Genomic DNA, 16,868 nt, shown 5'->3' with positions numbered 1-16,868 from the left:
CTTTCACTTATTTAAATTTAATAGACCTATTTAAAATTATCATCAGCCTACGATTTTGTAAACTATTCAAACTCATGGTCGAATCGATTAAAAAAAAAGGTAATTAATTATTCATAAAAGCACGCGATTATTAGATACTGAAACGAGCGGGAATACAGTGAAAAACACGGTGATGAATTTGTATCGTTAAAACTTTTTTCGGTCAACAATGTGAATTTGTCCTATGCTTAGTATTATTATGTTGATACTATTATCACTACTATTAATACTAATATCAGTATAATCTCATAACGAGTCATTTCGCTAAGTTTCTATAGACATTCGTTGTTTACATTCGAACAGTCGTTTTAATACCACAAATCACACATAATAATAATAATTATGTAAGAGGAAATGAATAAAGAAGAATATATGCATACATCTGTGATACTTTATTATTTCATTTAAAAACTACCATTTTCTAAGAATAGCCTACCCATTCATCCAATCCAATTATTGTCTTTTACATTGGCTAACTGGGACACAGTGTTTAGCTGCGTTTCTCACATGTCCTTTAACACAGTGGCAGCCACGAACGCATTCCTGATGGGAATAAACGAGTAACGCGTTACAATTAAACGGAGAGTAACGGAGACAAGATAATTTTCATGATCGAGAGAAGTGTATATATGTAATACTGACCTCAGGACAATTTACGCGAGGCTTAGCACACGTAGGTTCGCAAGAAGGAGAAGGTCCACACGCCTTGAATTCTTCGTTCGGACCACAAGAAGAGCTGACGCTACTTACTATATGCACATAGAATAATGATACATCTTGAAATAAAACAGCGATCGAATAATGAACAATCAACGATACGTGTAATGACGACGATATAAATAAATAGAAAATGCTTACTCAACTATGTAATCGTATTACTTCTACAAATTTCATTTCTAAATTTCACAAAGTTTTGTTTCTATTTTCAAATCTATTTCAATTTTAAAACTATTTAGAAACGGTGAATTTTGGTTTTCTACTGTTGTTCGATTCGTTTATTCAAATTTTTATTTTCGAGTAATTATTCCAAATCAAGTGTATGTTCAGTTTGGTATAAAATATAATTTTCTGTTTATACACGTGTCGCTATAATTGTACATATTGAAGACAGTGAAATTATACAGAGAATGAATATATTGTACTTACTACAAATATAAGCAACGACAACGAAGAGAAAAATAACAGCGGTACGAGACATATTGGAACGAAATCTTCGATCACAGTTTGACTACAATTGTAAAAATTTTCGTGCGCTTCTGATTAAAATTCGTGACAGCAGTCTGTTTTTATACTCGATAATTCGTCCTTCTAAAAATCGCTATCTTCATCTGTTATGTGTTTGTCAGTATATTCACCGTACGCTAATTCGATCGCGTTACTAATTGTAAGTTACGAGGAAATTTACACGTTATGAATATTTTACAAATTATTCGAAGCTCGTATAATTTGTCTTGCGTGTCATATCATTAACAACTATACCAAAAGTCACCATGTTGTACGTTATTTCGTTATTATAAATATCAAATATTTATAAAATATAATTGCATTATAATTTAAAGTCGTTGAAATCTACTTAAGATACAAATATACATGTGAAGAATAAACTTACAGATAAGCACAAACTCGCTTAAACAACGATTATAAACGTCGCAGATGAATTACGCTCTCTTTGACTAAGCCAAGGTGTTGATATATAAAAGGACTGAGAGACGATCGTTGCACAGTGCATATACACAATGTTTTATTCTACTTAATCTTCGTTTCTAGAAATTTAATCGACAAAATGGACCTAATAACAACAGCTTTTGCCACATTAACACTTTATCTCATACGTAAGTACATCTGTTTTGTGAAATCGAGCAGCTTTCTGAAAAAAGTGCCCATAAGACAAAATGGTGATTTAAGCGAATTAAGTTTTGGTTCTAGGTATTTAATATTAGCTAAGTTTCACCTGATAATTATAACGGCTCTTAAGAAACATTATCTTTTTCATATTTATAAACTAAATAAAAAGTAATTCACCTATTTGACTGGAAAATTCATCGAGCATCTACATATCTACAAATTTGCTCTTTCACTGAAAAATCTTCAACAAGTCGGAATTTCCAGTTCTTTCGTCGTGAAATTTCATTCCAAACCTTCGTTCTAAATCTTTATTCGTCTATCTTCGCTGTCAAATGATAAAACATAATTATTTATTCTCTTTGACTTCCGCGCGCTATCACTCTCTCATTATCATAAAAGGATGATTAAAATATTAGTATGGAAAGATGATTAACTATTCGACGTGAAACACTGGTATTTTCAAAAATTGCAACGAAACCGGAATTAGAGTTATTACTCTTTCAGTCGCCACCAACAGAATTTTCACTGCTGCTGACGAAACCACCGAGTCTGGTAAATGTGTTAAATAATTATTAAACCTTCATATGTATCTTTTGCTTCTCGATTTACAACGTTAACGTTAGTTCTTGTTTAGAAGAACCGACGAAATGTGGCGAAAATGAAGAGTACACGACGTGCAATCTTTGTCCAAAAAATTGCGAAAATCCCTTTCAAGAAATTTGCTCGCCAGGGGTAAGCAAGAAGAATAAAATATGGCAGGATCTTGATTATCGGAACGCCGATTAGAGAAAAAAGACAAAGTTATTGGAAAATCAACGTTTTATTATGCAAGAATTAATTAAAATGAAGATTTGTCGTCTTTGTTTCAGCCTTGCATAAAGGCTTGTAAATGTAAATCGGGATACTACAAGGACAGTGAGGGCGTGTGCGTGTCTATCATAGCTTGCATCGTCGATAATATCAGAAATCGAAGTGAGTAATCATCGATATACGCAGAATATACAGAAATGTGTCAAATGTCCAAGATACGATTCTCGTTATATTTGGTAAATGAAAAACAAGATTCCACTTTTGTATTCCTATTTATAAAAATATGGGAAGATATGGATAAAGACAAGGTTCCACAGTTTACTAAGAACGGTTCTAATCGTTAGAAAAAACAAGAAATGAGAAATCTCCTGAAATAATTATTCTTCTCGTAGTTCCACAGGTAACAGAGCGAAGCGATTCTTCTTCGGCAAATACGTCATAGCCAAGGTGCTAAAATTGAACAGGTGTTTATCCATGTTTGGAAGAAGGAAGTTTAAAGAGTACAAGTAGAACGAGAATTACGCGTATTGTGTACGATATTCGGGAAGAAAAATAGATATATTAATCTGCTGTTACTTACTCAATTTTAATAACGTCTGTCGCAGTATATTTCTTGATATTTGTGTATAAATATCAAGAATTATGAAATAAATGTTCCCATATTTACATACTTCAAACGAAGTGCGGTCAGTCGTATGAATTTCTGCAAATCTTGACGGATGTCAAAGACCACGACCTCTCCAGATTATAATTTTGTTAATTGCTCGTCTTGAACGATACCGATATTATCTCACGATACTTACTTTTTCAAAACATATGTTGCATTAAAGAATAATTCGAGGAAAATATTTACTATGGAATCGTAGTACTTAAATTTATCGAGGAAATTGCCAAAACAAGGTGCATCTGCTACCGATTAAAGATTATTGTACAATTATCTAATCATGTGACAATATTCCTAACCAACAGTGTATTTACTTCGAATGGTACTCCAGGTCAAGTACTGTCGATTTATCAATCAACATCTAACGTACGCTTCTAGAAGCATCCTCCGACCGGTTGGAGCTGTTTCAAAGACAGATTTTATCTTTCCTACATTTCTATCGTTAGGATATTTCTTAAATTCGAGGAGAATTAAAAAAGATCGTGACTTAGAAATGACGAGACAAAAACTTTTTTAAATATTAAATATTATTTTTCTGCGGCGCAGCTAAGTCTTGACCAAACTGCTGCGACTTCTCTAAATATTCCAGAAGCTTGAAAAATTCAAATGTCTTAGAGAAAACAGCCATCTTTCTCGAATATACTCTGTTCGTTTCTAAGAAGATCTCGGCAAAGATCAAATAGCGTAAAGTCAACTAACTACGGGCTACGGATACGAGGACATTTGCCGAAGATAAGCACTTCCACTGCTATCAAAGGCGCGATCTGTCTCTCTCGATACTATCGCGATCGTTCGAGGACCAAACAACCTACTAAATTCACAGCTTTTTGCCCTGATGCATAAAGATGCATGAAGATGCACAAAAATGGTCAAATTAGCGACCACGATAAGTATTTGTACGCCACTTTCGTATGGCTACAAAAATTTAATACTGCGGAAATGAAATTAGGAGTTTGACAAAGAAACGTTGCATAAAAAATAAGAATGTGTAGCCACGGTGAATGGTGATATTTGTGCTATGAAATGAGCTACGACGATCGCGAAACGTCCCTTGCTTGTTTGACCAAAAAGAATTCTACTAAAAGAGGAGAGAAACAAAAGAACTAGAAAGAATATTAACACCGAAACTCGACGAAATATTGCCTGCTAAATTTCGGTGCGCGCGATTGTCAATCGCTTTTGTTACGCTTAGGCGAAACAAATTCGCGACGAAACTTGCGAAACGACGGGAACCGTGGAAAGACGCGACAGCCACAGGCGACTTCTTGGAAGAAACGAGATTGTACGGTAAACACGAGTCGAAGTAGCCAGAATTGGATGGCAAAGGTCGTTATCCGTAACCTCGTTTTACAGATTTCGAATATGTATTCGGTTTTCCCAATGGTTTCGTTCACCGAAACGACGTCAACTTCCCTTCGAGACCATGACGGAGACGATATGGTGAAAGAGAGGCGTGTTCGTATCAATGAGCAACGACTAATGGTACAGGCAAAGATTAGAAACGAATAGGCACTCGACTCTTCGATAAATAAACGATAACATTACGTAGGAAACGACATCGGTTATTTCCTTAAAGTATTGAAATTTTTCCTGGACCTCGCTCAGGTGATCTAATGAAACGTGAAATAACGTGCTAATAAGATACACGAGAACGATAGGTACAGTAACGGACAAAAGTATCTGAATAATTGCAGCGGATCACGAAAGAATATCACACTTGTGGAAATTGGCAAAGTGTGGACAGTTAATTATTCGTTACATTAATAAACTGGAATAATTAATGAGACCATCTTTAACGCTAATTATATTTTTCGGCTTGCTACCGTATACTAATCTTTTACCAATTATATGTTTGCAATAAGTTCCTTGTGTCTTCTATATACATTTTCGAAATGGTTTCAAATTTTAAAGAATAAAAAAAACTTGTTGCATGGAACAAGAATTTAATTGCGAGAGGATTTGATTTTCTTGTCAAACAGCTGATTACACAGATTCCAATTGTTTGGATTCGGCAATTAAGCGCAAAAAATATCACTGGGAGATTTGCATCGCCTCGTTTGTTGTTTGCTACGCGTATATTCCATCGATAGACGAGATATCGGCAGCGATAAACAACAAAAAGATTGCCACGAGCTATCGCTAATCTGGATATGACGAAGTAGTTAAACGATGAATCGAGAGAGTAGGATGAGTCGATTGCGACAAAAAATTTTGGAAGCACGGTAAGCGAAAAGGGGGAGTGGAGTGTGAAAGTCATGCGTCGGATTGTATAAAAGCGCGAGCGGCAGTAAGTACAACTCAATCGTAACAGACGCAACATAGATTGACAGTAGTCTCAAATCTCAACGTTATTTCGACGACTTTAATCGCCATGACTCGTGTAGCAGTTCTTCTCTTACTCGTCGTAGCTATTGTGTACAGCAGTAAGTAAACAGAAATTATGTTATGTTTTTGTTCAACGCGAGGCTTATTACCTTTCCTTTTACCTTTGTTTCTTAATTTTTTTTATTAAAAATAATATTATATTTTACATGAATATTATGAATAAACTAGTGTCATTAATATAATGTAATAATATAATTAATATAAAATGTAAAGAATAGAAATTGAGAAATAAAGTATCTCAAATATATAAAAAAAGTATAAAAAGAATTTTCTTTAGTTTTTAATTATTATTTCGCTTTACGACTACACCGCGATTATTTATCAAACATTATCGAATAACGAATCTATCCATTCAACGATTAATTACAGGTGCATATCCTCAGGCGTCAGAGGTTAATCAAGAATGTGGTCCAAACGAGGAATTCAATTCTTGTGGATCCGCGTGTGTGGACACCTGTGAGAAACCAGCATCACCTATCTGCCCTATGGTTAGTGTCTCGTGATGTATAAATTTGAATAAAATTTTAATTCTTCGATTTATATCATCGATTGCTTCAAAAAGCGATCAATGTCTTGACGATTCCACGAATTTTCTGTTACAGATGTGCGTGATCGGTTGCCAGTGTAAACAAGGTTTCGTAAGGAACAAGGAGAACAAGTGTGTGCTCACTCGCAATTGTTAAATTTTAACGAAATACTTTTCTGTGAAATATTTTTCTGATCGAAAGATCAACATAACGCTCGCAATAATTATGCACGGTAGAATGCTTCCTGCGTAATTTGTTGTATCATTACTTATTGTTAGTGGTAGCCACTGAACGACTACAATTATTGTACTGCTTACTTTTGTTAAGCTTTGTTACATTTTTAGTGAAATACACATAAACATATTTACTTCTTCTTCTTTATTAATCCCGTATTTTTCTTTTTAACACGAATGGAGTTCCAACGATAAATTTTTATACTCGAAAATATAAGTCAACCAAACAGTACAAACGACGAATGAAAAGAATTTTCAAGAAGGAATATTGTGTTTATTATATTAGGTAAAATCGTAACTACAAACGTTTGAGTTATATTTAGCTTGAAACAAGCAAATCCATTAATAGTATTTAATTAATTAAAATTTGAGCCTAAACTTTTCATATTACCGAGGACAATTAACACACCATGAACAAATGTATTTTTTTATATTACGTAGATTAGCTGAATTGTTTATATACGAACCTAATTCTTTGACTATTCTACGTCTCTTAAAAAAATCTGGAATATTTCTGAGATACTTATCAATGTTGTTATTAACGCTTTCTTATGCTTCCTCTACACGTTATACGGAGAACTCACTGAGAATATGTTAAACGAAAGTCTAATTATTGACTGATTCATGGTCGATCAATGTTTAGCCCTCAAACCTCGGTTAACGTTACTATAAGCTATAAAGGGTTAAGAATAGCGAAAAATCACATAACTTTCGGCCTAAAAACTACATCTCTTACCTAGCCAACGAAATCTATCGTCTGTTTCTGCATCAACGTTATGATAGACATGTTCACGATGTATTGTTTAAATTTTCTTTACAAGTCCAAATGAAAATCGAAAAGTGTCACCTTTGCTTCTTTCTTCGCTGTTCCAAATGCAATTTTTTTTTAATTTTTTCATAAATCATCTAGTGAACTAATGCTCTTGACTTCTCAAAAAAACCCAAGCCGTTTGGCCCAATTTTAAAAAAGTTAATCAATTTCAAAGGGTGTTGCAACAGTGTTGGAAGTCACTGTACTGCAAATAGCTTCTTTAATTTTTAATTTTAATTACAATTAATTTAACCTCTCCTTTAATTTTTCCCAAAAAGCCGTATTTGTAGCATGTAATCGAAGCCAGAATCAAAACAATACCTACAATCTTATAATTAGCGCCGATCGGAACACTGCGCTCCGACTATAGTAAACACTTATAATCACAGACTATAGTCGACGTTAGGAACGAAAGGGTCAAAAATAAAGATTGCCTGACGCAATTCAGTGTCAACAGAAGCATCGAGATGTTAACTGAGAACAAAAACTGCTACATACAAATATTTGATTACACACCTATACATATATCGGATATCAGTCTTATCGTCAATTAATTTCTTTAACGCTCGTAGATAGAGATTTCCACTTATTATTTTATTTCTCTGGATAAAAGTCTTTTACGAAAGGTATCTTTACCAACACTTTGTACAATAACGTGATATCTAAAAAGCAACCGTATCGTATCGATCATTCATAATCACAGACGTTACTGCGACCAAACAGAAAAATGTTTCGCAATTACAAAATTAAAGAATTAAACGTCAATTTTTGAATCGATTGATCAATGCCAAGCTGAAGATGTTTTATATTTTCTACCTTTTCATACTTTCGATATATTTCCACTCCAAAATTAAAGATACAGGGTTGAATCATCGCGATTGAGTCTATACGTCTAATTTGCTTTTAGTCTCTGATACGTACCGAATGACTCATCGATAATGTAGGTTCATTGATAACGCGTCACACACCTTGCGCTTAATCGAGCAAATGTTAGTTCATTCTCAAACAAAGCAGCCGCGAGGTTAGTCGATTTTAGCAGAATGGGTGAGTAAAGTCAAACAGTAGGTTATCGAGAAAGGCGATCGTTTATTTTCTCTCGTGGAAAGTTACACAACTTCTTTTTCGTTGGCCGGCAATAATTTAATAAATCAATAAATTATACGACCTCAACATTCGTCCGGCAAGACGCATTCGTTCAGCGAATTCTTTAAGTATCCGTCTATGCATTGACAATCCGTCACGCATTTCTAAAAGAAACAAACGAATTTTAATTCACGGTGAAATTATACAGAAAATTTCTCTATAAGGAAATTTCTTTGAAGACACTAACGCTGATACAGTTTGGTTGTTGGGGTATTCCACATCGAGGCTCGCACGCAGTGCCACAAAGTTTGAACACTTGGTTAGGTGGACAGATTATGCCAGCGTTGATCGCTAAGCGATTATGATATGAAATTAAGACATTTCTTTGTAAGGGATCTACTGCTAGAACTAAAAAGAATCGGGAAGAAATTTATTTGATCGTCAAATACTTACAGCTGACATAAACAACGACAATGAATAAGAGAAGAACAATAACACGAGACATGTTTTATGTCTTTCCTCGACGGTAGTTCCAAATGAAAGGTAATCTTTCAAAGAAGCTTATTTATAGCAACACCTTCATCCTTCAAAACTGATAAAACCGCTTACTATTACCTTATCGCTTTTACTTTCGATTCGCCTTCCATAAATAATCACTTAAGATTATACGTATACTGATCTAGAAAAATAATCTTAATCTGACTTAAAATAATTTAAAAAATATTTGTCAAGATCGTAAAACGAGCTTGATAAATTGACGTGTCTATCGTTCGCACGATAACGTAGTAAAAATTCATAAGGATCATGTAAAAAGATGTATAGACGCAAGCAACGAGAATGAGATAAAAAGCAACACGTTAAAAGGTTCCCTAATTATTTGGAACGGTGTATTCGCATCTCGATCTGCTAATCTCTTATCCACCATCTCCATCTTGAAGCATATTAAATCGTCGATCTTGCACCTTCCAACGAGCAACCCATATTCAAAAGCAATTTATCACATTAATGGACCAAAGAGTAGTCAGAAGATGTTGAGAACCATTCGAGCAAATCGGAAGAACATTAAGTTATCGACAATAAGTCGTCTGCGTGAGAGGTCGAACGGTTAATTGGCTGTTAATATATCGTCTGGAACGGGAAACTACGGGAACGACTGTATAACAAGCAAGTTCATTCTGATGCAGTCGCGTTTATCAAGGGGGCCGGATGGTAAATTATCGGGGTACAGGGGCGGGCTAATGTTGCGTACAGTGGTCGGTGGCTGTGCAGCAGGCAGCTTGTCTATTCGCCGTGTACACGGGCAAACAGGCCGCGTTTAATCGCAATCGCATTGAATTCCCGCAAACGTGACTTTTCTCGCGTAACTAACGCCTTCGGCAAATAAGCTCTCGAATCGCCTCGATTACCGATTCCCCAGGTATAACCGGCCGCCCGTGAAAACATGCCGGTCCAATTAAAACTTGCTTACCCTTTGGAACAATCGAAAAGTCTTGCTTCGTTCAGCTCGTTACAACTTTTTAACAACTCAGCCGCTCCCTTGGCGTAAAATCGCAATCTCGCGATAAATAACTTTGATTAGTGATTAAGGAAAATCTTCTTGAACGTTTCGAATATCTTGAATATTCTCAAAGCGCGAGACACTGGTTTTAATGGATGAGCAATTTCCATCAACGAGGAAACACTGTCGAATCGCTGGATTCGCGTACACCGATCAGTAGACTCGGCATGTTGATCCAAATTTATATTTTTACGAATACGACTAACAAATAGAACGTACGCAAAGGCTTGTTTCCTAAATATTGTAAAAATAGTTATACTCCAGATATCTCAATTCTTCTTAGATGGTATTTTCTTCGGACTGGCTTCAGGGCAGACTGAACGTTCTTTGAGAAACGAGCCGGGTTTACAAAACGTCGGAACAAAGCGCAACTACTGATAAAACGCGATTGAAATCCGAAGAAGCACAAACACGTCACATGTATGATACAGTTTTAAGCAGTATACTTGGATTTTACTTTTTGCATCTGGATCCAAACGGTTTCATCAGCACGAATTTCTCGAAACGTGTTTCGAGGACCCTCGGGACGAAGCGAAATCGTCAGACGAAGCAGCAGGAGAAGCGGTCGAGGGTGAATCGAAGGCAACCGAAATTCCTGCCATATTTCGCTGAAACCGAGTTTCCTTCCGGCTGGTTGATTCAATATGTTCCATCCGGGTAAAACGGAACTCCAGCCAGGCTATGGACAATACACTTTTCCGAATGAATCCCGTGGTTCCATGAACGCGAATGGAATATCTCGATCGACGATCCCGCGGAATGGAGCGGCCAAGATATAGCCAAATTCTGTTCCGTGTTCGATGAACGAGATTTCGAGATTAAGAAGATAAAGAAAGATGATCGTGTGTTTTCTATTTCTTCGTGTGTTCATGCAGAAGATGTTAAAACGTATTGAAAACGAGGGATATAATAATTTCTATTGGGAAGAATATTAGCGATTTTTCCTAGTATTATCGATCGTTTGAACCTACAAATTCTATTTACCAAACTTCTAGTCTTTTATTTATATTGCAAATCATTTTCTCAAAACTGGAATTTTACCGACTGTGACTCAAGTTAGCAGCGAAGCACGACTGTTCTCTATTTAAACATCTTTGCATGCTCAATTATTAATGATATTGAGCATGTTTATCGGGCAGTCGTTAATACTACTAAGCACGTTGAATCAACGATCGATTAGCCAATGATAAATAAAGGAGAAGAGATTAAGATTAGGAGAAAAAGGATATATCGTTGAAAATTTGAAAAATATTCATAGCGCTCCTTCTATTGCGAGATTTAGTCTCGCGATATAAAGGATCCTTGTCTCAAACGGTCCATTTACGGTCGAAAATTTAGTGCACCGGCAGCACATAAAATCTCAACGAACGAGGCTCTGGCGCGATGAGATTTATGGAAATTGAAGATCTCTATAGCGAAGTTGTTACAAATCTTTCACTGGATCATCGTCTATTTCGCGTCCAGACATCTTTCTCGCCAAAAGTGTAACGTTTCTTAAGCACTGAATGGCAAGTATCGAATTTCGTTTTATTTCGTTTTACGCGTGAATTTCGTCCATAACGTTAATTAACGAATAAACGATTGACGAATATTATAGTTAATAAATAATCGGTGGAAATTTATGCAATGATCGAATACAGGTGCTCGAGCACAAACAATATAACGAATTAGAAAATAAGCGATTAGGTAGGAGAGCATTTTTGGTTATCAGAAAATGTTGTCTAATTGTCCTATGTAGCGTTTAACTACCACTGTCGGTAAAAGGTATACGCCTTATCGAATACGATGCGGTGTACGACTGCGTTAGGCTGGTTGCCAGTCGCCAGGAACTTTTCCGACGCTTTATTTCTTGTTTAACTTTTACGAATACCATAAGTAATTTTTAGGAAAATATTTGGAGCGTTGTAATTTTCTAATATATTACAAACTGTACTATTACATCGTTGCATTCGTCGTTAAAATAGATTTTAAAAGCGAAAGGAACTTTAAGAGGAATCATTTGAAAGAATGTTTCAGAATACCCAATATTAGCAAAAGGGAAAGATGTACAAATACGTGATACCCAACTCGTTATCTACCGAAATAATCGATACGAGCAAATAACACCTAAATGTAAACATCGTGGTCCAGATTACATGACTTGTGTCACGAAGCAATAAATTTTTTTAACAGGCTTGAATAAACGATAAGATAACCTCGCGCATTAACAGTATTAATACATAAATCCGTGCAATATCGACAAGTTAATTCCGTACAAGAAGCAAAAGCCGATAAAGGAAAATAGAAAGAAGCTTAAGGAAAAATTGATACCAATAAAATTTTTAACGATCATTGATTACCACCTGTGACTAATTAGCTATTCTTGAGACTAGACGGATCAAAGGAGAATTAAACGTAAAATTTAGCGGAGAAAGAGGCGGAGGTCGTTAGGTAGATGGCTACCATTAAATTCCGTAATAAAACTGGACCGTGGTTCGGGTCGCAGAACCGGCGATTTATATCTCAATTAAAACGCGGCCGTAAAATCGCGTTGTCTTTGGATCATCCATTGAAGCTCCTAGCTTTCTCGAACTTTCGCTTCAAACACTGTGAAATGTATTCCAGTTTGCGAATGTCTATTCGCGTTAACGCTCTAATAGGATTATCGTGAATTCTGTGAATCGACCTAACTGTTAGGGGTCCGTTTTATCGTCTGGTCGGTGCGCTTTGATTACCTGCCAGTGTTCTTCGAGCAAACGCGACGATTATCGTCGATGAGACACCGGACTAATTGTACAAAAAAAAGGCCACGATTGGTTTGTACTTTGTAGATTCTATCTGTCTCTAATCCAGTTCAAAAATCTCCATGGTATTACTTCTCAAGAGAATTACTTTGAAAGAGATCGTTCCATCGACGTTTATAAACATAGTCTCCTTACTAGTCCGCGAATGCTTATGCATTTACAGAAAATTAAAACGTCTAAAAACACACACGCAATATGCAAAAATACGAAAAGTATTGAGAATAAAGTATACTCGTCACGATGCTTAGAGGATGAGACAAATATCTGTTACTCGTATTAATAAAAGTATAAATTTGCATAAACACGTACGGTTTACTCGTTGCTCTTGTATCGCACGGTACGTAGAGAAGAAATTCTCGAACCACATTTAGTTGAACGCCAAAAAGACAACCCTCTACCCAATACTCTAAATGGCCATTTTCCACGACTTTTCGTTCACTCTGCTCTGATCGTCGTTTAATCGTCCCCTATTCGTGATCGATCCCCAATCCCCATTCCGGAGAAGAAGACGGTGTCCATGTCGTCGCGGGACAGATTCCTTTCCATTACGAAGATTGCGCTTGTTCTGCGCGAAAGTAACATAGCAAATGTAGTAAAACCTCGACGAGCACGGTCGATCAAGAAGATTACGTTCCCGACGATACGGAGTATCCTCAAAAGCTTTCGCATGGAGAATACGACCGGCTACATTGCGAATTAATCCGAATCGACGCGACCGTGAAAAATGAGAGACGAGGTGGTTGTATTTCGTGTACGCGAAAGGGTTGCCTCACCTGGCCACCGTATCCGTTAGAATATCACGCACGCCTGTTTACGGTTGCCAGGGAAACACCGGTGCACGCGCCCGCATCGACAAGGGGATTCTCTCGCGTGTCCATCCGTGACGCGCTTTCAGCCGAGCCTTGGACGCGGCGGCTTCGCGTATACTGGCCCATGCGTTTCCTTTGAACGAATTAAAGCATTTGGCAAATTGGATTCCTCGCTGGGGCGGCGCGGGAATGCAGGGTGTAGATTTGCCGATTGCCTTTCGCGTCTCTCTGCTTTCAGCGAATGTCCTTTCGACGCTTCTCACGATGGACTGCGAAGGGGATGCTTTCAACCGTACGAAAAAGCTTTCTAGTTTCTTTCGCAGAGATCCTAGGAAGATCACGAACAGGCTCTCTTTCTCTGCGCGAAGAGCGAAAAGGACGAAGCTGTGACAAAAATCCGCGAGATCGCGAACTTTACCATTAGGCTACGATTACAGTGGATTACTTAGAACTATCGTTCCAAGCAATTAGATATCCAGACTTTCTTGCGGTGTAATTTATCGAGTAACAGCATTAATAAACTGGTTACACGGGTAGTAAGTAACAGACTTCTTTCTTAGTTACATAGAACAATTAGATAACTTGCACGATTTATTTGCAGAAAAAGAAACGATGATAGAACGTGTCAACGATTTTTCTGCTGCGCAATTATTGTTTTCATCTGAACAAAAATGTGATCTCAGCGGGACTGAAAAACCAACAGCCTACCGCGTTTGATTGCTCCGTCGTATTCATCGGAACGACGGTTCGTCAGAATACGCACCCGCTGTTATACTCGTTGCTGGTTCAGAATAAACGCTCCACCTGCGACGATGCTGGGCCAAATTTCAAGGCACCTATTTATGGTTGCCAAGGAAACATGTGCACAATTTTACGAGGGGAACGTGAAAACCCCTTTCGCGAGTCCGGCAACCACGATAACTGTCGTCGTATTTTCCTGACGGCACACGAGTCGAGGGACGAGAGAATCGTTGTTGGTAATACGCGTGTACCGAAATTCACGATGCGGACTAAGATCGATTCGGCGAATGTTCATCGAAATCTTTTTCGGTGTACGGTGAACGTTCTAAAAGAGGAAAAAGATTATTATATAATTACGATTCGTCTCGTTAAAGATAAGCAACTATCCGAATACTTTGAAGGTACAGGGAGGAAAACTGCAGACGTTCGCCAAGTGCGAAAATTACTGGCTCGGAAGTCCGATCGTTCTTTCCGCTTGGAGGCAGTCGACGTATATTTTCAACGTCGCTTCGCACCGTTAGATCCGGCTAATAACACCAAACAGTTACGCTCTTAACGGGTGCAGTTTCTCCTTCGTTAATTCTGAACGCGTTTCCAGACGTTTGTAAAATGTTGCACGCGCCATTCTCTGACTCGCGACACGCGATTCTACCTGTACACGGCCGATGGAACACGAAGAAGGGAGAGGGACTATTCGCGTACCTCGTGGAACGTTAATTATTCGCTAACAACTGTTCAACTTAACCGCTTCTATATTCAAGTTCTACGGGACGAAGCCCCGAAGCGTGACTTTTGCTAAAATTAAAATTGAGACCACCCATCTCGTTTGCTTTATTATTGCCAATCTGCTCGTTCAATGAGAGATCATAAGCTTGACGAATTCGCCTCGGGTAACAGGTTCAACTCGTCAAGATACGTACTACATCTGCTCGAACGGTTTCTAGCCAATTTGTTTCTGCAAACAGTTCTGTGATTTATGGAAGCGGAGGTCGATTTCCAGACTAGGAGATAATCACCGATAAAAGTGTCTTCCGCAAAGCAAATAACGTATTTAGATCTATAAAGCAAAATCGAAACGTACCTAATTCGCTACCCGAAGCAAACGTAAGCACAAAATATCCGGTACAACGATTTCGTTATATTATCTGGATTTAACTTAAAAAATACGAGTTTGTCCTTTTATACAATGAACATACAGCTTATTGGAATAAGTTAACGCTACAAAGTCGCATTCAGAAAAACGTGGCTTGGTATGCGTTTGCTCTAATGTCTGATTTATAAAAAAGACTAAAACACGGATTGGCGGAAAAACTCGCAATTCATTTACACTTCCTCGCGATACGTTGGCCTTTCTCTCTCAGGAGTCGGTTCGGCTTCCCTTGGACGATACACCTAGTTACGATCGTACGTTCGCGTGCGAATTCGCCAGGCGAACCGTCCCACTTGGCATAAAGTATCGGAATAGAAGCGTTCACCGTCGCTTGCACTCGCGCAGCTCGATCCTCTCGCGATGCAATCGCGCGAGCGCGTACCAGCACGTATTTCCAGGCGACGAGAACCACGTGCATCCTTGAGCCGCTTCGAGGTTCGTGAACCTGCCTCTCGCGAGCCGATGGACACGCGGATCGACGTCAGATCAGTCGCGAGCCTTTTATGCATCGAAGGAAAATACGGTGTAATACAGTCGACGAATTAGCGGCTGCTCAGAACCTTCGATACGTTTCGAAATGTTCAGAAGAGTGATCAAGGTATATGAAAATACGTACTCATGCAATGAGAAATGTAAAATCGTTTAATCCGCGTAGCGAATTTTAAAATTGTGGCCCCGCCTCCCAAAAGAATCCGAAAAATCTGACTCGTCGTGTCTTTTTTCTGTAGTCTTCGTATCGTAATTGGGAAACTGAAACTGATGTGGTGCTAATTCGATGACCGGGAACGATATATCCTCCAAAGAAGGTTCGTTATTTACGATCTTGACGCTTATATTGGAAAAAGCTAGAGAATATTTGTTTTCGAATGGAAAAAAATGGGGAAAGATAAGGCAATCGCGAGAAGATAGATACAACGTCGTATAAATAATTTACGTACGTAGGTCGACGAAAAAAATATGTTGACAATTGCAGATTTAGTTTCTCACCGAAAAATCAGATCTCTGTTTCTATATTCGCTTATCGGTGTTCCATGTTTGTAACAAGGCTAATGGTAAATACGATACGGATCTTTAGCACGGTACTTACACGCGTGTCAAATGCCCGCGTAATCGTTTGATCGATATCTAGTAAACGCAAGGCTTTAAACTGCTTCGAGGATTTATTAAATTCTTCGTAACAAGACTACTACATTGTAATATCGTGTACTGTTACTCGCATTAATATTCTGACGCAGCATTATCTCCGTCCGCTTTGGATACTTTTGTATCATGTTTACTGCGATCCTACTCTGACCGTGGTAAGCTAAAAATCACGCGATTCTTAAAAATATGATTTCTACGACCTTCTAAGCAAATTGCGAGGAATATTTACACTTAATGCGTAATAATTCGTGAAATACCGAAGACTAAAGGCGCTATATACGGCACAT

General features: G+C 37.7%; 4 protein-coding genes and 2 long non-coding RNA genes across 8 annotated transcripts in view; 3 read left to right on the top strand and 3 right to left on the bottom strand.

Moving 5' to 3' along the window:
* Positions 1–16,868, bottom strand: part of LOC143303658 (uncharacterized) — a 139,681-nt gene that overhangs the window by 77,019 nt on the left and 45,794 nt on the right. The window lies entirely within an intron of this gene.
* LOC117164533 (chymotrypsin inhibitor-like) lies at positions 411–1,342 on the bottom strand. Its single transcript, XM_033347686.2, has 3 exons — positions 1,186–1,342; positions 682–788; positions 411–582 (listed from the first exon to the last, which is right to left on the bottom strand). Exons 1-3 carry the CDS (start codon positions 1,235–1,237, stop codon positions 493–495), a joined length of 249 nt encoding a protein of 82 aa, XP_033203577.1. The 5' UTR covers positions 1,238–1,342; the 3' UTR covers positions 411–492.
* Positions 1,669–3,375, top strand: LOC117164537 (chymotrypsin inhibitor-like). Of its 2 annotated transcripts, none has more exons than XM_076624668.1 (5): positions 1,669–1,871; positions 2,389–2,436; positions 2,522–2,616; positions 2,754–2,856; positions 3,087–3,375. In XM_076624668.1, exons 1-5 carry the CDS (start codon positions 1,823–1,825, stop codon positions 3,134–3,136), a joined length of 345 nt encoding a protein of 114 aa, XP_076480783.1. In that variant the 5' UTR covers positions 1,669–1,822; the 3' UTR covers positions 3,137–3,375. The 2 variants fall into 2 exon arrangements, with proteins under 2 accessions (XP_076480783.1, XP_033203581.2); XM_033347690.2 differs by having other exon boundaries at positions 1,702–1,871; positions 2,519–2,616.
* Positions 5,623–6,637, top strand: LOC117164532 (chymotrypsin inhibitor). The gene is made up of 3 exons (XM_033347684.2): positions 5,623–5,781; positions 6,113–6,231; positions 6,346–6,637. The coding sequence occupies exons 1-3, from the start codon at positions 5,730–5,732 to the stop codon at positions 6,424–6,426; spliced, it is 252 nt and encodes an 83-aa protein (XP_033203575.1). The 5' UTR covers positions 5,623–5,729; the 3' UTR covers positions 6,427–6,637.
* Positions 8,381–8,980, bottom strand: LOC117164534 (chymotrypsin inhibitor-like). Its single transcript, XM_033347687.2, has 3 exons — positions 8,851–8,980; positions 8,645–8,748; positions 8,381–8,561 (listed from the first exon to the last, which is right to left on the bottom strand). Exons 1-3 carry the CDS (start codon positions 8,900–8,902, stop codon positions 8,481–8,483), a joined length of 237 nt encoding a protein of 78 aa, XP_033203578.1. The 5' UTR covers positions 8,903–8,980; the 3' UTR covers positions 8,381–8,480.
* Positions 8,701–15,399, top strand: LOC143303676 (uncharacterized). Its single transcript, XR_013060203.1, has 3 exons — positions 8,701–8,940; positions 13,786–14,083; positions 14,149–15,399. It is a non-coding gene; the product is annotated as an uncharacterized LOC143303676 (long non-coding RNA).

The sequence above is a fragment of the Bombus vancouverensis genome, chromosome 15 (assembly GCF_051014615.1).
Source record: "Bombus vancouverensis nearcticus chromosome 15, iyBomVanc1_principal, whole genome shotgun sequence".
Classification (NCBI taxonomy): Eukaryota; Metazoa; Arthropoda; class Insecta; order Hymenoptera; family Apidae; genus Bombus; species Bombus vancouverensis.
The sequence above is the reverse complement of the archived record's forward strand: the minus strand, read 5'-3'. Positions and strand labels throughout refer to the sequence as shown.

What these genes read in the sequence shown, in the direction of transcription:
- LOC117164533 (XM_033347686.2), bottom strand. Translation starts at nt 1,237, where the DNA reads ATGTCTCGTACCGCTGTTATTTTTCTCTTCGTTGTCGTTGCTTATATT. An exon ending in TGTCGTTGCTTATATTTGTA is followed by an intron (nt 789 to 1,185) that starts GTAAGTACAATA and finishes ATGTGCATATAG; the next exon opens with TAAGTAGCGTCAGCTCTTCT. An exon ending in CTCGCGTAAATTGTCCTGAG is followed by an intron (nt 583 to 681) that starts GTCAGTATTACA and finishes TATTCCCATCAG; the next exon opens with GAATGCGTTCGTGGCTGCCA.
- LOC117164537 (XM_033347690.2), top strand. Translation starts at nt 1,823, where the DNA reads ATGGACCTAATAACAACAGCTTTTGCCACATTAACACTTTATCTCATA. An exon ending in TGACGAAACCACCGAGTCTG is followed by an intron (nt 2,437 to 2,518) that starts GTAAATGTGTTA and finishes GTTCTTGTTTAG; the next exon opens with AAGAACCGACGAAATGTGGC. An exon ending in CGATAATATCAGAAATCGAA is followed by an intron (nt 2,857 to 3,086) that starts GTGAGTAATCAT and finishes TTCTTCTCGTAG; the next exon opens with TTCCACAGGTAACAGAGCGA.
- LOC117164532 (XM_033347684.2), top strand. Translation starts at nt 5,730, where the DNA reads ATGACTCGTGTAGCAGTTCTTCTCTTACTCGTCGTAGCTATTGTGTAC. An exon ending in CGTAGCTATTGTGTACAGCA is followed by an intron (nt 5,782 to 6,112) that starts GTAAGTAAACAG and finishes GATTAATTACAG; the next exon opens with GTGCATATCCTCAGGCGTCA. An exon ending in CATCACCTATCTGCCCTATG is followed by an intron (nt 6,232 to 6,345) that starts GTTAGTGTCTCG and finishes TTTCTGTTACAG; the next exon opens with ATGTGCGTGATCGGTTGCCA.
- LOC117164534 (XM_033347687.2), bottom strand. Translation starts at nt 8,902, where the DNA reads ATGTCTCGTGTTATTGTTCTTCTCTTATTCATTGTCGTTGTTTATGTC. An exon ending in TGTCGTTGTTTATGTCAGCT is followed by an intron (nt 8,749 to 8,850) that starts GTAAGTATTTGA and finishes ATAATCGCTTAG; the next exon opens with CGATCAACGCTGGCATAATC. An exon ending in AACAACCAAACTGTATCAGC is followed by an intron (nt 8,562 to 8,644) that starts GTTAGTGTCTTC and finishes TGTTTCTTTTAG; the next exon opens with AAATGCGTGACGGATTGTCA.